This window comes from Vulpes vulpes, chromosome 9 (assembly GCF_048418805.1).
Source record: "Vulpes vulpes isolate BD-2025 chromosome 9, VulVul3, whole genome shotgun sequence".
NCBI classification, from domain to species: domain Eukaryota; kingdom Metazoa; phylum Chordata; class Mammalia; order Carnivora; family Canidae; genus Vulpes; species Vulpes vulpes.
Window position 1 is genome coordinate 82,405,647 of NC_132788.1, and position 26,022 is coordinate 82,431,668.

Consider the following 26,022-nt stretch of genomic DNA (forward strand, 5'->3'; position numbering starts at 1 on the left):
TATCCATCACTGAATAAAGTCCTTTGTAATTAGGGATGTGAAAAGAATCCCAGATGGGAAAAAGAAGCTACAGTAATTCCAAAATTTATTTGAGCAGGAAAGTGCCTCTCACATCACCTTCACCATTAAGGCTTCTGGAATTGATCTTCAGATTGTGCGGACTAAAAGAACTAGAATAATACATGTCCAAAGATAATCTAAATAGATGTATCAATATGTTAATAAGGTGTTATCATTCCAATTTAAAGAAAGAATATTTCTTTCTTTAAGAAGAAAAGATGGGTGCCTGGGTGACTTAATTGGTTAAGCCCTGAACTCTTGATTTTCAGCTCAAGTCATGATCTCAGGTTCATGAGACAGATCCTTGCACTGGGCTCTGAGCTCAGCAGGGAGTCTGAGATTTTTCTCTCCCTCCCAAAAATAAATACGTAAGTATTTTTTAAAAAACATATATAAAGGAAAAATATTTTTGTGCCAGCCTGACATTAGAGAGATCCTGAAACTTTTCAAATTCTCAATAGACCTACTATAGAAGTATCAGTATAAATATATTAGATCTTGGTATATTTAACCTTCAGTGTCACTAACTTAATCATTCACTTCTGAAAGACAAAGGAGAAAAAACTTTGAGCTCCTGGGTCAGTGACCATATAAATCTGTAATTATATCTAAATATGTACAAAAGGGCTTGGAACAAGAGGGCAAATACATAATAGCCATTTACTCTGTAGAAAGTTTAGGGCACAATGACTTATCTAACTAAATAGACATATCTGCATTTATACGCCCCACACACAATGTGATTTTTGTTTAATCCACCCACAGAAGATGAGGAATCCATGGCCATTATAACATTATTATAACTCGTATCAAATATTAAGCAGCAGACACTTGACGAAATGCTAGATCATGATGACCTGCCAATCATCATTCATAGCTCTCTTTTCCTTTCTACTCTCTTGTTAAAAGTGATCTCTTCAGAACGTTTGCTATGCCCTGCCCAGCTTTGAAGTGACTTGTCAAGTTTCACACGGGGTAACTATAAATTTTCTCATAATGCTACAGTGGCTTGATCAGCTATTCTGGAGGATCCTTCATGGTTAGCAATACTAAGAAAGATATTATTTCATAGCAGCCTCTTAGATCAAAGGGTTGACACATGGAATAATCACCAGGGTCCTCAAAAATAAAACAATAACAATAAAAGCAACCTCACCACCTCTTTACTGCAGTGCGGCCATCATTCATTGCCTTCCCATGATGTGAAAAGTAAGCTTTTCCACACGACCACTGTTGTGTTTCATTCCTTTATGCTCTCATGCATAAACTCCTAGAATAGTCAATTTGCCAAGCTTTCCATGTCTTCTCTCCAGTGTCCAGAGAGGACTGAACACCAGGCCACTCAATGAATTCTATAATGCCTTAGCTAGCCATCATGACTCGACATTTTGAGTTCTTGCCACAGAAACCTGGCTCAATTGTCCACATTTGAGCCTGTGGATCAATAACTAACTAGAAAGGTGGAATTCTCATCACATCATGGCAACAGGCTATGTAAAAGCAATAAGCTCTGGCATGTCCCTAGCATAGTTTCTCAACCTCGATACTATTGACATTGCGGGCCGGATCATCCTGTGTTGTGGAGGCTGTTCTGGGCCTTGTAAGACATTGTACAGCAACCAGAGTTAATCAAAATTCTAGAAAAAAGGCCCAACTGAAATTAACAGAGTGATTTTCGGGTCTAATATTTAACCTCTTTTGAGTTCCACTGTGTCCTCTCATGGATTGCTTGCCCCATAGATCCACAGAGCTTAGTCTCATTATATTCCGGTCTCTCCTCAGCAGAGAGAAGCCTTCTCTGGCTCCTCCTTTTGAAATAGCACCTCTGCCCTTCATCTTTCTCAATTGCCTTACTTTACTTTTTTACAGCATTATTTGAGGAGATTACCTATTTGTGTATGCTTCCCTGTCAGCCTCCACCGGGTAGGAAAGGCATTTTGTTTATTGTTCTCTTTTGTCACCCTAATGCCTCCTGGCCAGTGTTTAATAAACACTCCTTCAGTGAACAACTTAGTGAACTGAAGACTAGAGGGAGGAAGACACATACACACACACCTCACTCATTAAAAGTCCCTGATTTCTCTAGCCAAATTTATAGACCCTCAGCAAAGATAATGTTGGGTCTTATAACAGTACAGTTCCCTAAGACCATCAAAGGGAAGGGAGGCCTGTATGAGGCCTTTCTGGATTTGAGAAGCTTGGACATTTGGTTTGTATGCAAGTTTTTCAGGAAGATTTTAAATCAACATCTGCACCTAATGCTTTGCATTTAAGAGGATGTTTGCAAACATCATGTTGTCCCACTTCCAAACTTAGGTACAGTGGCTGGGGTGAGAGAGGTGCAGACAGACAGGTGTCACTGCTCAAGAGAGGTCTCCAATTTGCTCCCTAGGAAGCCACTTCCCAACTAACTTTTGCCTTTCTGCAAAAAATGGCATTATCTCAGATGGTTGGTTTGAACATCAATTAAGACAAAGCAATCGAGTGTACATTAAAAATAGCAGACCACAAACATACAGCCTAAAAGTGCCCTGCCTCTACAGGGCTATATTAGATCATAAACTGCCCTTATTATTAAGCCAGGAGAAGCAGGAGGGCTTTTTCAGAGTCTAAAACATGGCAACAGATGCAAAAACAAATCCTTATATGCAGACATGCTCCCGGAAATGACTTCTGTGTGAATATGGGAGAAAAATCCTGGTACTATTGCCAGCAGCCAGGAGTCCTCACGAGACATAAAGTAAAGCAAATCTTGACTAGTTCTTTCTGGCACAGCAGGTATGGGTCCAATTGGCCGGGAGTGTTGAAATTTCCTTTTCCCACCCTAGTGGATGGTGAGAGAAAGGGCAATCTTTACAGGAAAAGAATGTTATATAAGATAGCTCATTAAGAGGTGATGTAAGAATGTAAAAGCCACAGGACCTTCAGAAAGTGTCAAAACTCATTCCCCAAGAGGAGAATGTGGACTATATACTTCACAATAGAGAGGAGAAAATACCTGCATTATCACAGCGAGTCCCAGAAGCAGAAACACACTACAAATGGCTCCTCTCACCTTTGCAGATACTACTCACACACCTTAGAAGAAGCTCATATTTCATTTTCCTGCTAAAATTTCTCAACAGCCAATCAATACCAAATGTACATATGGCATGCATGCCTACTAGAAGGAAGAGCATTTTCTTAACATTGGAACTAGGGTTAAGGGTGGAACAGAGAAAAATGATTTCGGGTGGCGGGGGAAGGGGAGGCCAATAATAATTGGGGCAGAGCAACCAAATGTTACATTTGGGAGTAGCAAATTTTCATGCAGCTTCTAGAAGGAGCTTATTTTCCTCCCAGAAAATGGGCCTTCCAACTGGGAGAATGTGGATCTACATAAACAGAAAATTTGGACCAAGTAGCTTCCCAAGCCCAGGGAAGATGTCAAGGTCAACAGAATTCACTATGTGGCCTGAAGAGTATAAAACATGCCCCATTAGACCCCTTTCACTCTGAAACTCCATCTACTAAACATATTTAACAAATCAGAGACAATAACCAGTAACAATCGAAGGTAGACGATGGGTCCACTGTTTGATCTGGGGAAGATTTCAGAAATGACCAAGAAGTGATAGTGGGGACATTCAGGGGGCTTAGCCTAGTGTGAATTTTAAGATTTTTAATAATCTATATGGGTATACTAGAACCAGAACACACAGGGAGCCATACTTGACAAATTAGGGCATAAATATCTCCCTTAATTTTTAAGCCAATTCATGGAAACTCTTTACCCTTTGTGATTTTTTTTTTAAGATTTTATTTATTTATTCATGACAGACATAGAGAGAGAGAGAGGCAGAGACACAGGCAGGGGGAGAAGCAGGCTCCATGCAGGAAGCCCGACATGGGACTCGATCCCAGGTCTCCAGGATCACACCCTGGGCTGAAGGCAGCGCTAAACCGCTGAGCCAACGGGCTGCCCCTACCCTTCGTGATTTTTCACATCACAGATACAGGCTGATTGTAGAGCATGTGATAAGAGGTTTTCAATTCTGGGATGGTAACAATATCTCCTAGAGGAGATTTATTTTGCCATATTGGAGTATCAATTGTACAAATGCTAAGTTTAAACTTTTCTTTAAACAGGCTCACTTTTTATAAAATCTTAAATATATAATTAATAGGAAATTTAACAAACCAGAATGGAAAACGAGCATGGCCTGCCAGATATGAAGAGTAACCAGGAAATTATAAAAGCCACAAGATGAAATTCTAAACTACTCTCCCAGCTAAAGGCTCTGGGCAAGACCCATCTCTGTTTAAAAGAGATACCAGCAAGTGACAGAAGTATTAAAGACCGATTAGCACCATGCTGTTAGTTTCTCCTTGATAAACAACTCGAGAAATGACTTTATTAAAAGTCAGGTTCTTATATAGCAGGTTAAAGTCATTTCTCATATGAAATAAAATCACATTCAATACTATGCTTAAGGAAAATATTATTTATTATACACTACAATATTCTTAATGAAAAGTAAGGATTCCTAAAGTTACTACAAAGTATTTCTCAAGAAAGCAAGGTTCCATGTTTTACACGTTACCACTAAACAAAGTCTCCATCACATGGTAGATATTGGGATTAATATAAATGAAATAGAAGACAGGTTAAATTTTATTAGCAAGAGAGACAACGAAGAAGATTCACTACCCTTAATGCTACTGATTTCAAGTAGGGTCATGGGAGATGACCAGCTGAAAAATAGAGGTGAGATTAATTTCAGGATCACTTCACAAAACCACTGAAGGCTAACATCACCAGTCTATGCCACCATCAGACTGAAAGAACACTCAAGGTGGACCAAGCAGAACCAGACTCTATAAGATTTCTGCTTGGGTACAAAATGAATTATACTTAACCTTGTAACTGAGTTCCCTTCTGAATTTAAATAAACAGGGAGAGAATTCAATCTTTAAGCATATATTAGACACATACCAGCTACAGATGGGCAGTCATAAAAGTTCACAAGCCAGGAAGACAGCTCTTCCTTTAATATTACTACCAGGCCCACCCCACTGAGAGAAGAGACAACAAGATAAGGAATGGAAGTTCAGTTCAACTTCATAATTTCAACCTGGGAGAGGCCAATAAAGTGTTACTCATCGTGATATATATCAATGACATTTTATTTGCAAAAAAAAAAAAATCCATGTAACATTACTTAACAATATCCAATGGGAAAGACAGAACATTTCCCCGTTTTATAGAGTCAGGGTATTGGGTTTTATGAACCAAATCAGATCTAATAAATGAGTATATAGTATCAGGTAAGAAAAAAGATGAGTTGCCTTAACATAAATTACATAGCACGTTCAGATAATTGCTTTTCAATTTTTTTAGGCATGTATGAGGCTAGGTATATTTTCCCATTGAAATTTTAAAATAATATCCTTCCAATAACCCATACTCTCCCCACCACTGCCCCCAACAAGCTAGTTTCAAAGGAGAGAACATCATCCTTTCAAATTTGTAACCAAGAAAAAAGATATTTGATTGATCCATCACAGGTATGAAAAACATATATTTACAGATAACTCTGGATGCCTTCTGTAAACAGTAAATTTCTAGATTATTGAATATTAAGACTTATGTTGTATCAAAGCAAATATTGACCTTATCTCTGCCCAGGCCAATATTTACTGCATTGCTCAATAAATCTTGATGTTCATTTTCAAACTGAGTCAATATCAGTTCATTAATTTCTGCATGGTTCATATCAGCATTTTATAAAAGTTGAAATACCAGTGAAATGTTTCACCTAAAAAATTTGGACACAGCCAATTAAAGAGACAAAAGGCCTTTTGCCTCCCTTCTGGCTTTCCTTTTAGTTTTTCCTTTCTTCTCTCTCTTAATAAATGTTATAAAGAAAACTGCCTAAATTTAATACAAGCCAATCAACTATTCAAAAATAAAAGGATTACTTCAGGAAATATTATGAATGGACTGGTATAAGAAATTTAAATATTCTCGATATAATTCTGTAAGATATTAAAGCGTTATAGATATAAATGTAAAAAAGACAATAGCCCTCATTTCTCAATAATAATCACAATTAACTTCTGTGTATAGTCTCCAGACCACTCAGCTCTATTCATTAATAGAAACCTGATTAACCATATTACTCTAATGTATATATCTATTTCATTTTGGTGGATATTTAATGTGAATTTCATCATAGGATATACTACAATTACCCCAAATCCCTACTTACGGTTACTTAGGCTGTTAAACACAATGTCATGTTGGGTATGTGCATAAGTGTTTCTAAAAGACTAATTCCCTGAAACAGAAGTGCTGGATCAAAGACTATCAATATTTAACATTTTCACAGATTTTGCCAAAGAGCCCTCCAAAAAGACTCTACCAACATGCTACCTTCAGAGTCAATTTAAAACCCAAAGTCTCAGTCTTCCATTTAGCCACATTTTAAATGTCCCATCATAGCAACAATTAAAATTGTAATCATTGATATATATTGCTTGATACCAACACAGTACTGAACAATATTTCACCTTCCTAAGATGCTTTTCAAAGGGTCACAAGGACCTGAATTTATTGATGTCCTCTTATAGCATACAATAGCATCCATTAACTGTGCAAACATTTGTGAATCTATCTCTAGAGAAAAAGATGCAAAAAACTTAAGAACTCAGGTGGCAAAGATTAGAAGTTTAAAAAAAGAAGAAAAGACAAGAAAAAAGAAGGCATCAGTAAGATATGAGAACAGTTTCTTTCCAACAGGTGGGGGCGGGGGAAGCCAGATTCGGCCAAGTATTGAAAAATGCTCAAGGTATCTTAAGCATATGGCAACACATTTTTCTCTTTTATACATAAAGTCCTGATTAGTGTGTGACCATATGTGTTTTTTCTCACCCTATCTATCCTTGTAATCACAGATCAAGTGTAAAAGAAAAAGAGTACCTATAGGAAGAAACAGTTTGTTCTACAATGTGTTTCCCTACCTTGAGGTCCTCCTATTCCAAAACATTTAAGTAAGAACAGGGAAATACCAAGATTAATTACAGATAAAGGTCCTGTTCAAGAAGCATCAAGTTTAAGACTGTAAGTATGGAGAAAACACTATACCATATCTTAATAGGCTCAAGTCCAAAATTTTTACCTTCAGAGCCAACCCTCCACTCCTCTTTACTCATTTTAAATTAAAGGTAGTGCCATCTTCAACCATTGCAGGGATCATCCTACACAACTGACTTTGTGTTCTCAACCACTTACTAATGGTAATGAATTCCCATCAACTCTCTCCTCTTATCTCTCAAATCTCTGATGATACAACACCATCATTTTTCATCCTGTGTTCTTCCACCACTGACAGATCCTTAACCCTACAACCAGAGGTCTTACTCAAATATAAAACCAACTTAGTCCATTCCCACCATGAAACCCTCAAAGGCCTCCCTATCACCCTCAGATAGATGTTCTAGGTCACTGGAAGAATACTGTAAGACCCATCAAGGTGCAACATTCTGCATTATTCCCTCAACTGTTTCCAACCTACCATAGGCTTGAGACTTACGGAGCTACTCTGAGTTCCCCAGTCACTACAAAATCATTTCATGGCTCAAGGATTCCACATGTCCAGGCAAACACTTGCCCATTTTTAACAGCTGGGATCAGGCAGGAGCAATTCTGGGAGCTTCTTGGACACCCCCCCCTCCCATTATAGTATAACACCTGGCATATAGTAAGCAATTTTTTTTTAAGATTTTATTTATGTATTCATGAGAGACACACAGAGAGAGAGGCAGAGACACAGGCAGGGGGAGAAGCAGGCTCCATGCAGGGAGCCCAACATGGGACTCGATCCCGGGTCTCCAGGATCACACCCTGGGCTGAAGGCAGCGCTCAAACACTGAGCCACTGGGGCTGCCCTACAGTAAGCAATTAATCAATTAATAAGTGTGTTCGATGGATAAATAAGGGGGAGAGGGGTCAGGCTAGACATCGCGATAAATAAAGGTAACTTTGAATTACACTTGGAAGGATGAATCTCAAGACTGATTCCTCCCCAATGCTATGGTTCCATCAGATCAGAAGCTCCCTATTGCAAATACAGTGTCTCTAGGGAAATGATTCCCTTTAGAAACTTCACAGGAGACATTAGGAAAAGAACAAATAATACAATATTAATATCAAACTCTGAGGTTCTATAATGGCTTCCATTGTTCTAATGACAAAGGCAGGCTTCTGCAGGTATGTGTTTTTGCTTTACCCTTTATAGATACTATTAAAAATAAGCATGGAAATGATAGTTTAGGAATTTAATTATACCTTTAGTTTACCAGGGGAGCTGATTACTTAAAAGGATCTAAAGGTGAAATCTTCTGTAAATCACCCACTGCTTTACCTGAATTTCATGGCAGGATCCCCTTAGTGAGTTCCCAAGCCAGGAATCTGACAGGAGTTCATTTATCTGTACATCCATTCACCTACTTGAAAAATATCCACTAAATATGCATAAAATGAGATACTCTGATACCCAGTAGGAAAAAAAAAAAACCTATGGAATTACTCGACATTTAGCTGGGGAAACGAAACATATACCTACATGCACCACATACACACATGCATGTGCCTTATAAAACGAGATGTTTATATGAATAATGTAGTGGGGTGGCATATAATTAAGCTCCAAGTGGGTAATACGTATTCCACTCCAGAACGGAGGCCAAGAATTACACCAGGTGCTTATATAAATTACCTCTAATCCCCAAAGCCATCCAGCAAGGTATGTCCTCTTTATCTCCATTTTACAGCTGAGTAAGTCATCAAACCCAGGACAATTGAAAGGGACCTTGGATGTCTCCTCCTACAATGTCCTGGCCACAGCTGGAATCCCTCTTAGAATTATCCTGCTGGGCCTCTACTCAGCACAACACCAGACACTTCTTGTGGGAAATTTTGGATTCCTCTAACGATGAGAATTGTCCCCCTTGTATTGATTCACAGAATCTTGCTATAGCGAAGGAACATGAGATATTGATTATTCGAAATGCACAAAACCAAATGGGGGAAGTAAAAAAAAGAATGGGAGGAGAAACCACAACCTGTTTTTCCTCCAAGACTCTGACGAGTAGGAGAAAAAAACAGAGAGCTTTATAAAAATGCCTCCAATTTCCCCTTGAACTTGCTCCAGATTTGTTTCTCATTTCCCTTTCCGGCAACAATGACCTACCTAGCATTTGTTACTTTTTGTGTATTAATTACAGAAGTTCTGGGCAAATTCCAAAATTCATGAGCTGTCATCACTTCAGGTAACACAGAAAAAGATCTGTGTCTCAAGGCAAGTAAACCTAAAAGAAAAATTGTTTTAATATTTCCAGTGAGAAACTCTGATTCAATCTATTAGGTTTTTTTTTTTTTTTTTCCAGTTTAATTCTGTATGCAATATAGAAAGAGGTCTTTCCCCTTTTTTGCCCTGTCTTGGAATAAGGAAAATAAACCCAAAGACATAAAGTAGTTTTGAACTTACAAAGCTATTAACGGTTAACAATAATAGTATCTTACATTCATGTTCTACTTCCTAACTCCTATCCATGATACTTTCACACTGAACTCAGATATTATGACCCTCTCTTTTACAGTAGACAAAATTAAGAACCAGAGAGAAAACCTATCTTCAGATGATCCTAATGGGACCAGAGTATGTATTTCCTCAATAAACAGTCCCTTGTGCTAAAGCTGTAAGTGTTCACAATGGCACTGTCTAATAAGCCTACAGACGTAAAGATTTTAGCATCTCAAATATAATGAAGATATGTGCATTATCCAAAGTGATACAGACAAAATGAAATAACTTGGTTAGTCCTAATGTAAAAATTACATGGATATTAATGAACCACTGTGATGACAATATCCTAAATACAGATCTCCACAGCTCGAAAACTTCTGCAACTCTCCTCAAGTGACTGGGATGGGGTGCCAGTGAAATAACTGGGTCACCATCAGGCACCAAACCCCATCCACACAAAACCAACCTACTCAGGAGGATACACGGGTGGGGGGCCTCAAAACCACCAACACCCACCCATCTTCCTGATCCATCTCCTGAAGCACATCCCACTCCACTCATGTCTTTGTTCCTCCCAAGTCCTTTCCAAAAGCAGGATCACCAGACTCACTCTGAATGCTAACTAGGAGACTTGCTGAGGATATTCCAGCTCAAGAGAAAATGCAAGGGAGGGGAAAAAGAAAAAAAAAAAAAAATATATATATATATATACATTTTCCAAATCTCTGAACAGTTCTGTTTATGAGTCAGGCTAACATCTGCTCAAAAACCAAAGCTATCTCAATGTGAGCAAGAATTGGTAAACCTCTCTCAAGGGTCAGATAAAAATATTCTAGGCTTTTTGGTCAATCTGTAGCAACTACTCAACCCCAGCACAAAAGCAGCCAGACACTACCCAAGGGAATGGGCATGGTTGGGTTTCAATAGAACTTTATTCAAAAAAAAAAAAAACAAAAAACCAGCAGCAGGCTGTATAGTTGGCCAAGCCCTGAACTTGAGGATAATCTGTTTAAACTTCTCATTCCCCAAAATTAATGGGGAGTTGTTATGAATCATAACTGACGAAATTCAGCTTACTCAGCTCTCAGGACAACCTAGTACCCACCCACTGTCCATCACAGTTACCCACTGAGAATCCCACTAATAACATCAACAGCAGCAAAAATAATAATAGTGTCTAAAGCAGCAGGAATATTAGGTACTTGATGGAAGAAACTATCTTAGATTTTTCACACATATTATTTCATTTCATCCCTAAAACAACTCTACAAGGGAAGTATTGTTAATTACCCACAACTCAAAGATGGAGAGACTTCATCTCCAAGGAATTAAATGTCCTCCCAGTATCATAAAGATATTATGAGATAAAACTTATATGTAAGCCACAGTCTGTGTGACCTCAAAATTCATACTCTCACACACCACATATCCAACAAACCAGTATCATCTTAGGAGAAACTAAGACACATCTGTGAATTATAGTCATGAAATTAAAATCTGAACCATCAAACCCATCTTTCAGAAATGGCCTGCTTCACTTTTGCTAAATTTATAAACAATTCCCCCTACAAACAACAAGCCATTCTTTCAGCAGCCCCACTGTTCAGGCAGCATTTACACCTAGAGGTGTATGTTGCTGCACCTAAGAGCCCACATCTACTTTGTTGTGGTTTCAAGGCCTTGGTCAGAAATGTCATAAGTGACAACAACCCCTTTCTGACCTGTCTTTGTCTACCGGCCAAATGCTAAGGAGTGTCTCTGATGGCTCCCAAGTCTTATTGGCAGGAGAATCGATATTCTCCCAAATTGGTGTGAAGCAACCCCTGATAATGTGGAATCTTCAGAAAGAACTGGTAAAAGTATGAGGACTATGTACCATTAATTGATACCTGTCTCATTCTTTTCTTCTCCTTTTACATTTTATTTTCTCCATTTCATCCCTAAGCAAATAACTTCACTGGTTCTTCCAAACCAATCTGTATCTTCTGGGGGATTCCTCATATGACTGTCACATCCCATCGAGAAGACAGGTTGGCAAAGTATAGCCTGTGTGCCCTATCCAACTGGCCACGTGCTTTAATACAGCCTGTAAATTAAGAATGGCTTTTATATTTTTAAATGAGAAAAAAGAAATAAAAAAGAAGTATATTTTCTGACACATGAAAATTACACATAATTCTAATTTCAGTGTTCATAAATACATCTTTAAACCCAGCCAGTTTATCTAGGATTATGATGGCTGCCTTTGCACATACTGGCAAAGTTGAGCTGTTACTAGAGAAACCAACACACCCTACAAAGCCCAAGATATTTACTGTGTGGCTTTTACAGAAAAGGGGTGTCAAAGCCTTAAGTTGAACTATTAGCCCATCCCCTATAGAGGTAGCTCCCAAATCCATTCCAGAAATGCATTCCAGAAATGCAAAATGGACACTCATTAAGTCCACTGGAGCTAAGGATATCAAGAATTGCTCCCTTCCAAAGACTGCAGCACTTACATCCCTTCTTAACTGAATAATGTGAAAAGTTTTAGGACTTTCAGTTCTTCACTGCCATTTGGAATTGGAGATGCTGATGGGGTATAACTTCCAATTTCCTGACTAACAGCATTGTTATTCTAAATTGATGAACTGTAAATAGCAGGCCACTTACGCCTCTTCCTAACTGGTATCAGAGCCACAGAGTACAAAATGATAAATTTTCTTCAGGTTTCTTGGCAAGAAGCTATATATATATGTAATTTTGGCCTTCATCTCACAATTTCCTTCATTTATCAGAAATGGTGACAAAAAGGCTCTAATTAGATAATTCTAATCACAGGGAGTTGGGTGTGATGGAAGACTTCAGAATCACTATCTGTTCCTTGCAAAACAAAACAGATAGGCTATTCTCCCTGTAGGGGCAGGAGATTTATCAATAGACAAAAGGATGCAAAAAGCCAATAGATAAGGTGTAATTAAAGATCAAGCCTATAAATTTTACACTGACATAAATTTAACAAGATTTGCAGGTGGAAATTCGGGACTTAAACCAGAGCATCATTACGAAAAGAATGCCTTTAAAATCTATATGCAATGACGTTGCATAAACACAGATTTATTATTAATACTAATACCTTGTGGCTTCAAGCCTTTTCAGACAAATTATTTGAATTATTTAGTGCCAAAGTAATTTCCAAAATGGTCTATCTTCCTCAACCATTCCTCCTTAATTAGCTATAATACATTTTCCATATATATTGGAGCATCAAAATCTCTTTTAGAAATAACAATCCACCTATATGTTTTGGGTACTTGTTGGAAATATAATCCAGAAACATCTGTATATTCGTATATGAAGTGGGTCTTCATTTCTCCCCACTTAGAATGTAAAAATATTATTTGCAATGTAATATTCAACATATTTTTAACAATGCTGTCTGTCTTCCCTGGCTGGAAGGCTAAAAGCTTAAAAGCAACAATGAAAAGAAATGCAGAATACCATAGAGGGCTGAAATATATTCAACTAACGAGATCTGATTTGAAAATAAAGTTGCATTATTTAGATTAAAGCAAAGCAGATCATTTTGATATGTGACGCTTTGTAATATTTAGCAGACGTTTAGCAGCTCAAGACTAGCCTTGTATTTTCTGCTTTCCGAAATCACAGCTACTGAAAAGACAGAAGAGAAAAGACCATGTCTTTTGGGAAATTACAAGTTTGGTACAATAACTCATTAACAAGTAAAGTTCAGAAACAAATGCAAATTGAGGGGGGAAAGCAGGTTGAAAAAACAGGTGGAAGAAATAAATTGGTACTTATAACCTTGAGGAAAAACAGGCTGGAGTGTTTCAACTCTTAGTGAACTACAAAAAGGTCTGAACAAGTAAGTTCGATGTGAAAGAGATTCAGAGTCCTTTCTGGGGAGCTTAAAAGGATGGCAACTGGCCTGTGCAAACCAGGTTTGGAACCCATCAACTCACCCGAGTAGGCCCAGTACGGGTCTCCTGAAGCCTTGCGCCTGCGGATCTGCGCCGAGCTGCCGTGTCTGTTCTCATGCAGGGCCCCGACGTAGCCTTCTGTGAGGGCTGGAAGAGGGGGAGAGCACAATGAGTCAAAGTCTTCACTCCACTGGACAGAGGAAGAGTATCAAACACACCACAGGTGACTTCCTAGAAGCACACACCCCAAGGGTAATGGAAGAGAACCTACTGATTTTACAGAAGAAGAATAGGGTAGCCTAGCGAGACTAATGGGCCTCCAGGATGAATATTAATCCTAACAGTAGCTTACAAGGAGCCTTTGTGCCACCAAGCATGGTGCACTCGCACTTTACATATAATATATTATCTGAACACTACCAGGCCACAGACCCAGTGAAGCCCATAACAAGCCCATTCTATAAATAAGCAAACCAAACCTTAGAGAAGTTAAGTAGCTTTAACCTACCCAAGGTCATAGGACTAGTAACAGCACACTTGGAACCTGTGGTCTTTGTTCTGACTACATGTATAAGCCTATGTATGTCCTAGATGCAAGAGGCCTCTACGCCTTATCTGATCTTCAAAGAAAAAGGGGTCATCCCATCTCATTTACAGATGGAGGAATTAAGGCTCAGACACCCTAAGGAACTGGTCCCAGGTAACACAGGTAAGCAAGCAAGACATCAGGGAATCACACATAAGCATGCCCACATCAAAGCCAGGGCCTCTACCATCAAGCACCTCCCAGTCTAAGGCCTGGGAGACTGACCATAGTAAGTACCAGTCCTCCATATCCTTTGGACCCCAGATAGTCAACTGTTACACATGAAGATAAGAAACATGAAACCCACAAGGCCAACATTGCTCCGAAAAGAAATTCCATTTAATGGTGTATGTTTTGAAAACTCACAATGAATCCAATCTTCTCCACCATTATAGAGAGCTTCCAACTGCCTGATATAGTGTTGGAAGCCCACCCCTCCCAGCCAATTCATGAATGTAAATTTCTATTCTTGTGAGCCCACACCCGAATACACTGGCATGTAAGTAGACAAATACTACAGGTGCCCAGAATCCAAAATGAAATGGAATTACACTTCAAACATGCATCCCAGCTGTCTATATTAATATTTAAATGCACCCAAACAAAATCAGGTGTGCTTTGAAAAAGCAGGGAAAATGGTTAGGGGAACTGTAGATTCAATTTAAGAGTAAGATGGCACCAGGAAAACAATATATTCTCCATTACAAATTAGTCAAAGTAATGATAATGATGTCACCACGATGGCAAATTAAGAAACGTAGAAAGTACAGTCTTGGGCAACCCGTGTGGCTCAGCGGTTTAGCGCCGCCTTGGGCCCAGGGCCTGATCCTGGAGACCCGGGATCGAGTTGCACATCAGGCTCCCTGCGTGGAGCCTGCTTCTCCCTCTGCCTGTGTGTGTGTGTGTGTGTGTGTGTCTCATAAATAAATAAGTAAAATATTAAAAAAAAAAAAAGTACGGTCTTTAACTTATGACCGATTGAAGTAGGAATTTTTCAACTTTACAACTCTGCAAAACTGATATGCATTCAGCAGGAACCAAACCTCAAATTTGGATTTCGATCTTTTCCTTGGGCTGGCAATATGTAGGGTAGGATCCTGTCTTGTGAGGCTGGGCAGCAGAGGCCATAGCTACCAGTCAGCCTCACAATCACGAGGGTGAAAACCAACACACTTACAACCATCAGCATCCATACAGCATTATTGTTTGTCACATCCCATACAAACTCAAGGAGTTACATGAGATATTCAACACTGTATTATAAACTAGGCTTTGTGTTAGATGACTTTCCCAACTGTAGGCTAATATAAGTATTTTGAGCATGTTAAGGCAGGTTAGGCTAAGCTACATTTGATAGGTTGGGTGTCTTAAATACATTTTTAAAAAGCTTAAGATATTTTCAATTTATGATGAGTTTATCAGGCCATAACCCATCGTAAGAGGTGGAAGATCTTCCATGTCAGCTCCAAAGAGTGGCTTTAAGAGAAAAAAATGCTTAAAGATATTCCATAGACATTAGGCCCTCCCCACCCCCACCCCCCCCCGCTTATGGGGAAACCAGAATCTTGTAAAATTCAAACACACATGTAAAAAGTAAACCCAATATTGTTTGTTTGCTCATTGGTCATTTTTAAAGTATAATGAAGGGTTTAGGTATCCACCATCCAGTCCATCCTACGATTTTGCAGATGAGCCATGCAAAGCTCCAAGAAGTTGACCATTCTGAGCTTCTAGGGACCAAAAATAAAATTTCCATCTCCTACACTCCTAATCTATTTTTTTCCCTCCACTAAAGCATGCTACATAAATAATTGTTCAGTTTATTTTCTGTGCATGTGGGAAACTTTTTATGTATCTGTCTAATATGCTTCTTAGAGCTAGTTCATTCTAGACAATTATTCCCAAATAATCCTTCCTCTATCAAGGTAATGAGTAAAACACTGTCTTGAACAAGGAAATGGGGAACAGGGTTGAGCCTCAATTTCCTTGTTTGTTAAGTGGAAGTAAAAGTAGCAACAACTTCACAGCATTGTTACAAAAAACACAAGACATTGTGAGCAGAGCAACTAAATCAGCACTGGGCATGGAGTGTTTTATTCTTTTTTTCCCTAGGAATGAATGAATGAATGAATGAATGAATGAATGAATTTATTTGAGAGAGAGCTCCTGCATGTGCGTGAGTGGGGGGGAGAGCACAGGTGTGTGCCTCAGCAGGGGTAGGGGCAGAGGGAGTAGCAGAGGCTCCCCTGACCAGGACTCCAGGTTCATGACCTGAGCCGATGGCAGACACTTAACCAACTGAGCCAGCCAGGCACCCCTTCTCATAGAGTGTTTTTAAAATACCTAATAATATATTAGAAATATATTAGAAATTTGTTGCAGAGACTCCTGACACCCCAAAGTCATGCAATGCATAGCCATGTCCTGTCACCCCATCCCTGCCAACTTAAGGCAGCCAATCATTGTAAACCTCGCCCCAGATCCCAGTGATCTGTTTAGCAACAGGGACATCAGCCAATTAAAGAGATTTTTCTTTCTTCCTGCCAGTATTAGAACAGGATCCTGAAGCCTCTCAGGATCCTGGTTGGGGATCACGCAGAAAGTGAGCAGAGGACCTCAAAAATGTAACCACACTATAGGAAACAAAATCTATAGATCAATTCTGTTGACAAAATTTAAGCCCATGACAAAGGTAATTTGAAATTGATACCGTGGAACACTTTATACATATATTTATATTTTATATAACCAAGTACTTGTGAAAGGTCACCTTTCTGTCCCTTGTACACAAAAGATCCCCAAATGACACTAAAGGTGACCTTGGTGACCTTCAAATGAGTCAACTCTACTCCTGATCATCAATTTCTCCATAAAAGACCATTGTAGGACTAGAACTCAACCTGGACGCTTTCAAAATAAAACAAAGCAAAACAAACAGAAAAATAAAAACATCTATGCCCTAAACCCTACCACCAGAGATTCAGATTCAACTGATCTGGGGTGGCACCAATATATGGAATACAGGTATTATAAAGAAAAAAAAATATTTTTGTGTTTGTTTGGGTGATTCTCTTCTGGAACTAGAGATAAAAAACACAAACTTCCCTGCTGAGCTCAACCAGACATCCCCTTCAACATTGACATTCTCAATTCACCCTCACAGCCTGGAACCTGACACGCTAAGTTAACACTGGGAAAAGGCTAGCCAGGCAGAGATGAACTGCCAACTGTAGAAATCATGCCAATATGGCGTCAACCTCAGAATTTAGCTACATCTAAACTGAACCAGAAAGCTCACAAATAAAAGTAAAGGAAAAATGGAGTTATCCTCAAGGATATTAATTTACACTTTGTACAGAAGATGTTATCTAGAATCACAGTGTCGACAACTAGTCCTTTTTTTTTTTTTCCTGAAAAGGAAGTGTTTTCATTTTCTGGAACCTTTGAGAACACTAGGGTAGGGAACAAAGACTGCCAGGACCATCTCTCATTGGAGTGGCTTTCATGTGGGCAGCTGTGTTACCCATCTTGCTGGAAAAGCAAAGCAACAGAGTCTTAAGTTTCATCAGGTAAGTGTGAAGATCTCCAAGTCCTTAGATTCATATTTAATTAGACTTGACAGAAGCCATGGGTTTGGGGTCCCACACTTGCCAGCTTCCCAAACCCACTAAACATTCAGTGGAAAAAGCAAAACTACAAAGATATATCCGATTCAAGAAACAAGGGAGGTAAACACCAGAAGGTCCTCCACTGACACTGCAGTGTAACGGAATCCACACTCCAAAGAGTAGTTTAACTTCCCAGCCATCCACATGCAGTGTACTGTGGTGTAGGGATCTCAGCTGAGCAGAACTATCAAAAGGAAGTTCCCTTGGGACAAAAAGAAGAGGTGTCATTTGGGTGGATACAGACTATTGGACAAGAGGGAACACAGAGGGCAGGGCCACCCCAAGGAAGGTGGATTATCCCCTATCTTCATCATACCCCCCAAAGTACTGAGATACAATGTAGGTTGCACATAGGAAATGAGGAATAGACCAAAAAAAAAAAAAAAAAACCACAAACAAAAAGAAAAACAAAAACCACCTGCTTCTGAAGAACATGCTGCATGGCCTCTGAGGGGCTCTAAACTCCCTGGAGATAAGGAGATTCTCAAGCTACCGACCATGATGGAGTTTGGAATATAGCAGGCATTCAATAATCAGTGAATGAATGAGTGAGTGAATACATACACACGTGAACAATGTAAAGGCTGATGATGGTGTCCGTGTTGGGGGTGAAGAGCATGTGTATGTATATGGGTGTGTTTATACAAGCAAAACCGTGACCGTTTCCCCACCCTCTCACTATCTAGTCACTGCCCACTATTGCAGAGGCAAACACCAAAAACATGAAGCTGGAAGGAATGATCCCAAGCACCTCATAAGCAATTGTTTAGGGAGACAACTCAGAAATGAACAGGGAAGCAAAGGACTTTATCACCCTGGCACCAGATTTCTTTGAAACACATAAACTATTCATTAAAGATAACTATATTTAGTTTAACCTTTTACTCCATCCATTATCAGTCACGTGTGATTTCTTTTTCCATAAGAATATAATCATGTACGAATGGCACTTGCATAATTTAAAACAAAACAAAATCTTTAGTCCCCTCCCCAAATATATTTTAATTATATAATAACATTTTTTAAAACAACTTCTAGAAATTATTTGAACAGCAGTCAAAAAATGTATATTGAGTATATTAAGCAACATAATATTTTATTGGCAAGGAGCAGAGATTTGCAAAATGAAACAATCTGTGGTTCCCAAGTAAAGATACAGACTCAGCACACCAAATTCAATCAATTTTAATACTCTTTGTACTCTTCTAAACTCTAACAGCCAACCAACAGCAGCATGGCAAGGATATGGTAAGGCTATGAATCATGCTATTGATTTTAAATATCTTCCGTGCAGAAAATTAAATTATGCAAATGCATGCCTTTACGGATCCTTACCTTAATGTGAAATTGCATACTTGCTTATGTCAGCAACTTAATTACACAATTAAAAATGGAGCATGCTTATGAAAATATGTATTTTCAATCTTTGTAATAGACAATAAGTATAAATCTGCCTTTGGTTATCGTGTGACTAACAAGAGGGAGGAGTCAGTGCAATACAAACATATATTCTATCAAGTTCTACAGGACCAAGCCTACTATGGTTAATGGAGCTGAAGTCATCTGTCAGCAGAAAGCTCAGGAGGGCTTGTAGTATTGTGATAATGCTTCAAGGAATTGGGATCACAGTGATGGAACAAGTGGAGAGACACAATAGATGCCCAATAGGGCACAATGCTGTAGACACCACCTCAAAAGAGGTAGTCTCCAGTGTGACCTTAACAAACACACAACACACACACAGCTAACGCACCTGGGCACAAGGAATATCAAAGCAGGGCAGCCTTCAAGGGTCTGAATAGTACAATAATGAAATGAGTTTAGAAAGTTAACACCCAGCTACTCCTATCATCCAGGAGAATTTGAGCCTCTCAATTTTGACAGGATGAAAGTGAAGATTTCAAAACCAATAGCATTAACTAGCCAATGATGCTTACGCCTCGCTCAGCAGGAGGAAGCTTAAGTCAGGTTGGTTGCTATGCAGAGAGCTAGATGAGTGACAGGTATTTTCATCAGGGAGATTTCATAAACTCTACCAACTCTCAGAACTTCTCTAGAGCCTACCTCATTTCCAGCCTGAAGCAAAAAAGATAAAAATGTTTCCGGACCCAAAGGCCCAATCCTTCCCAATAAAAATATCCTAAGAGTTACCTACCACTGAAGATATCAACAAAACTGTTTCCTATGTACATGATTTAATTTCCCAGAGCCACCGGACATAGTTTATAACAATAAATGTTTGTATTCTGGGAATATAAAAGCAGATGTGTATCCCATCTGCCTTAACCATACATATCTTCAGGAGGACTCTGTGCAATCCTGACTCTCAGTGTTTCACTCAAATTTTGACTTGGGGGAAATAAAGAGTTTCAAGTTGTTTGAAGTCTACTGTGTTAATGTGCAGGCTGAACATTTTTCTTACAAAGAGACCAGCACCTCTAAACTCTACATTAAATAATATTCTTGACATAGCATATTTTCTTAGGCTCCACTGTCAGAGGGAAGGGTCACTGAATCTACATAGGATAAAACGGAATGGAAACGATGGAAAATATTTTTCTTACAAAATTGCAAATGTGTGAATTGAAACTACAAACTACAACTAATGACTTGTTTTCTGTCAAAGGTGGTACATTCATACATGCATTTGTGTATCTGAAAATGAGTGGAAGTCTGAGATGCCCACCAAGAAGGAAAGACACGTGGTCACTAAGCATTTCAACACACCCACAACATTCCTTCATATTACTGTTTTCATCTTACCATATTGAACCAACAATATCTACTCGATCCCAGCTATGTCATGATGTCCTATAGGGGAAAGTAGTTGCAGAGGTTATGCAAAGGTCAAGCCGAGTAAGTTTATGATTAGAACACACCAAAGTTCCATCTATAACATAATCACACATCTTGTACCCAAAGCAAAATAGTATTGTGACACTTGAGGGCATTTCCACTCAACTTACGTCCCCTTCTAGGTCATTCCAAAGGATATAGAAGCCTAGAAGAATTGGTCAGCTTCCATCCAAAATTGAAAACATCAGAACAAAGAAATTCTGGTTCCCTAGTGCCAGAATGAAAATTACTTAAGATGATGGATGGATGGCTCTCATATAAAGAGTCCTACTTCTCTGCCAGAGTTGCTGCCAAAAATAAGCCCACTAAAAATAGGTATAGGAACTCACATTTTCACATCCAGAATGCATATTTCCAGAATGGCAGACAAGCAGTTAAGCGGGCTGTTTATATCTATTATAACTGCTCATACAACAAACAAATTAAAGATCCCTCAAGGATGGCAAAATCTCTAACAAGCATAATTTTCTCTGAATTTTAAAGAGCATTTAAGAACATTAAATCCCACACAATAGTCTAAAATGAATAAATCTTTATCTTTTTTGTGCCTACAATGGGCAGAAGTATCAAATCATAGTTAAAGTAATTAAATATTCTGATGAGTCTCTCTTCTCCTTTGTGCCTGTATTCCAATTAATCGTAGTAAAATGTACTTAGTGAGTATCCCACAAAGTAGAATCAAGAAGTACATTCCTTTGTAACTACTGCATTACAAATGGTCCCTCTGGTTATTTGTGATACTGAACTAACCTCAAACACAATAGACTATATTACAGTAGATTACCTATTTTATCATATTCAAATACACTTATTGTCCCAGCTACAATATATATATATATATATACTTGCATCATCTAAAGTGATAAAAAGACCTAATATAGAGCCATGACTTTTTTTTAGTAAAACAGATTGCAATTCTGGGAAAGAGGAATCACATAGCCATGCAGTATCCTAGGGGAAAAAAGAACACAAAATAGGTTATAAAAATGACTGCTTAAAGTCAGGTAGAGAAGCAAAAGACTGAACTTCTCTTCGTGATTTTACTCTAAAATAACACTGATTACAAAAGGCAGAATCTGGGGCACCATGGTGGCTCTGAAGGTTGGGCTTCTGCTTTAGGCACAGACCATGATCCTGGGGTCCTGGGATGGGGCCCCTTCGCAGGGCTTCTTGCTCAGTGGCTTCCCCTTTCCCCCTCCCCCTCCCCCCACCCATGCTCTCTCATTCTCTCTTAAATACACACACAAAAGACAGAATCTATTTTTTTAATCAGGTAAGACTAGAAGGGTCAAAATATTAGAGACATCCCTTTGCTATCAACTATATCCTAGCTGAAAACCCTCAGAAATAAAAATAGATGCTTCCCAACAAGTCCAAGAGGTATACTGAGAAAACTGATATATACAAGGGCTTGTTAGACATCTGCAATAACAATCTGAAAAAATATCATGGCTCACTCTTCCTCAGAGCCACCCTTCTAAAACAGGATTGGGCTCCTGGCTTCAAATATTCTATAATATCAGATAAAAATAAATCAACCAACCCCTCCAATCCATTTTAGCAGTCTGGTTCTCAAAGAAACAAGTTTCTTGACTCTAAAAAATTATCAAGAAAACTAGGGTTAGTCCTGGATAGGGCTGTGGTGATCTCCACTGCCACAAACCTATACTTCCAATTTTACAACTTCATCATCACTTTGAATCCTTAATGATCAACACAACTGACTAATATAGGTCAGAGATTTCGCCCTGGTGGCCACGATGTTAAATACAGCCATTGATTGATCTCTCCAGGTATTTTGTTTCACCTGCGGTATGGTACAATGTGGTAAAGTATGGGGTGTGTGTGTGTGTGTGTGTGTGTGTGTTTAATTGGTTGCCAGATTGGAAAAATTCAGAGAGAACCTCAATATCTATATGTTTTAATGAGACCTGAATTTGGATAGCAACAATATGTCATGTGAATAGCAAGTACCATCAATACAGTGGCTTGTATAATCCTTCCAATAATCTTGTGGCTTAGGAACAATTACTCACAAAAGGTAATGTAACTTGCCCAAGAATACAAAGACCTGAACCAGATATTACTTACTATTAAGCTTACAAACTTAACACTATACTACAAGTATTCTTCATAAAATTGAATTTTAATAATCAAATATCTGTGAGCTAATAGCTACTACACTTGCTCAAAAGTAAAAAAACAGCTTCTTCTAGATGCGCCTCAGAAAATCAAAAACCAGTAATTTTTTTTTTATTGTAAGCTCTACGCCCACTGTGGGACCTGAACTCACAACCCTGGGATCAAGAGTTGCACACTCGGGATCCCTGGGTGGCGCAGCGGTTTGGCGCCTGCCTTTGGCCCAGGGCGCGATCCTGGAGACCCGGGATCGAATCCCACGTCGGGCTCCCGGTGCATGGAGCCTGCTTCTCCCTCTGCCTGTGTCTCTGCCTCTCTCTCTCTCTCTCCCTCTGTGTGACTATCATAAATAAAAAAAAAAAAAAAAATTAAAAAAAAAAAAAGAGTTGCACACTCTTCCAACTTAGCCAACCAGACAACTATAAAAACAAGTTTTAAAAGAAAGAAGTTATCTAGGCTACTCTTCCCACTACTACTGGCAACTAAGATAAAATCATGTTCCAATAATACGAACAGAAAAAAATAGTGATTTTTCTAACATGATGTGGAGAATACCAATTACAATTATAGAAACATTGATCATTGTCTATGAAAAAGAAAGTCACTTCTATTCAAGCAGAAATAAATATTAAGTTACAACTTGAGTTAGGGAAACAAAGTGATACATATTTCATATTTTCTTTTGTTTAAAATCTGTCATTGTGACTGCCTAATAAGTTTTTATCCTTGAGAAATAAAGGATAAACCTTGGGACGCCTGGGTGGCTCAGCGGTTGAGTGTCTGCCTTCACCTCAGGGTGTGAACCTGGAGTCCTGGGATCCAGTCCCACATCTGGCTTCCTGCATGGATCCTGCTTCTCCCTCTGCCTGTGTCTCTGCCTCTCTCTCTCTCTCTCTCTCTCTCTCTCTCTGTGTGTGTGTGTCTCTCATGAATAAATAAATAAAATATTTAAAAAAAGAATAAACCTCATAACGTAGGTCTTTTATATATAGCAGAGTCATTTAGACACACAGTCCCTATGAAATACCAAATGAAAAATACTGGAGTGAGTGGGTATTTTTTTTACAGAACAACAACAACAACAAAAAAGATCAAGAAAGTTTTTTTTTATAAATATATTTTTTAAGAAAGCTTATTTAAAGAAAGAAAGAAAGAAAGAAAGAAAGAAAGAAAGAAAGAAAGAAAGAAAGTTTATTTAAATGTTTCTGGGCGCCTATTTCCACATCATGGCACGTCTACCAACCCTAGCTAAATGGGCATAGTGCAAAAATACTCACCAAGATAATACACAACCATAGGAGATTCCAGAAAACACATTGTAGGCCTAAGTCCTGAGCTTGAGGATTAAATACAGAGGCCACTCCAACCATGACACTCCTTTGCTCAAGACACCAATCACGGTGGAGCCAGAACAGACTGGCTTAGTAAACCCAGAAACCTATGACTTCTAGGCCGTGTTAAAGGTACCACTTAAATCCTGGCCAGCCTGAATACTCAGTGGCTGGTAGCCATCTATTGCCCAGAGCTCTGTGCTTCCAGTCAGCAAGTGCCTACTCTATCTTCAAACTTACTATCTATGTAAGTTGTTCTTCACTCCTCTGGCTAAAAAGATAATTCCTCAGGAGTTTGGAAGATGTAGGCAAGTATTCATGTTCTCTCCATGGCAGGACACTACTACATCCAGACATTCAACGATGCATACCCCACATTGCTCCTGCTCTCTTGGAGCTTTTATGGATTGGGGGGACCCAATCCATAAACACATAAATTATAATTGATATGCATGGTGAAACAAATATGAAAATGAAATGAAATACACACAAGTATAGTCATAGAGGATACAAGTAGAGAAGGAATGTACATAGCGTAGTCAAAGAAGGAGATATCATTTTCGATGAAGGCATCAGCAAGGCAGGAAGATAGAGTCCAAGATAGAGGAACAGCAAGCATGAGGATATTGAGGCAGAAAAGAGTATGGCATAAAAGGCCAACCTGGCCAAAGCTCGGTGAGCTGGTTCAGGGAGAAAAAGGAGGTTGAGGATAAAGAAAAGCAGGATCTTGCAAGACTATAATGGGCTTTGAAATGAGCTTGGGAAGACACCCAAGGACTCCAAGAGGTCAGCCAATTAGGTCTGATAGTATGCTTTCTTTCTTTTAAGATTTTATTTATTTATTCATGAGAGACATACAGAGAGAGGCAGAGACATAGGCAGAGAGAAAAGCAGGCTCCCTGCAGGAGACTCAATCCCAGGACCCCAGGATCATAACCTGAGCCCAAGGCAGACACTCAACCACTGAGCCACCCAGGCATCCCATATGCTTTCTTTTAAAGCAGTTTTATTGAAATGTAATAGCATTTAGTATATGTACAGAGTTGTGCAATCATTACCATAATCTAAGTATAGGACATTTTTATCAATGTATGCTTTGAAAAGATGACTGTGATGTGCAACGAACAGATTGCAGGGAGGCAGACAGAAGCAGAACACCGTGGTTCATCACCCAGGCCCCGAAGGTGAGGCGAGACAAATCAATGATTAGTTGGGTACTTGCACCTGCAGATAAAGACGCCTTGCTCCTGGAGGTAACATTTTGGAGAGCAAACTATTGCCTACTATTTCCAGTAACCTGGCCAAAAGCCTACTCAACTCATTTTTAGTTTTATTTTGCTAATGTTTTCTACAACTTCCCCTTTGTCTTTTTCACCAGAATTGGGATTTGCACTAATGTGATCAAGCAATTAACTGCTTATACAGTAACTGCTTATACAGTGTCAATAAAAATAGATAACAGTTAATGAAAAGCAAACCAGATACAACTATTTACAAACAAAATAAGCAAAAGAAAACAAGATACTCATTAACACTAGATTTTCTCTTGGAGCTATATATACTGAATAGAATTATACCCTCAATATCACACAAGAAAAATAACCACTTGGAGAAGTACAAAGCATTTCATTATAGATTTCGGAAGAAACTTATGTGTTTTTTTTTTTAAGGACAATTTTATTATTGCTTAAACATGGACACAAGCATGGCTTTAAACCTTATTTGACTTCTCTTTGTCTCCCAAACGATTCTTAAAAGAAACCTCTCTCTTACCAATTGGATGTGAGAAATGGAAAATTGACCTAAGTAAAGGATAATTAGTAAATCTACAGTAATTCATCTCTGCACACGACAAAGATTTTTGTCCCCAACAACCGTTTCAGGATTGTTTAT

At 38.8% G+C, this 26,022-nt stretch overlaps 1 protein-coding gene across 5 annotated transcripts in view; it reads right to left on the minus strand.

Moving 5' to 3' along the window:
• PTPRG (protein tyrosine phosphatase receptor type G) overlaps nucleotides 1-26,022 on the minus strand; it is a 701,447-nt gene that overhangs the window by 510,542 nt on the left and 164,883 nt on the right. For all 5 annotated transcript variants that reach the window (XM_072720551.1, XM_072720550.1, XM_072720548.1 and 2 more), the window contains exon 2: nucleotides 13,592-13,696. In XM_072720551.1, coding sequence (XP_072576652.1) covers nucleotides 13,592-13,696 — 105 coding nt within the window. The remainder of the gene's footprint in view (nucleotides 1-13,591; nucleotides 13,697-26,022) is intronic.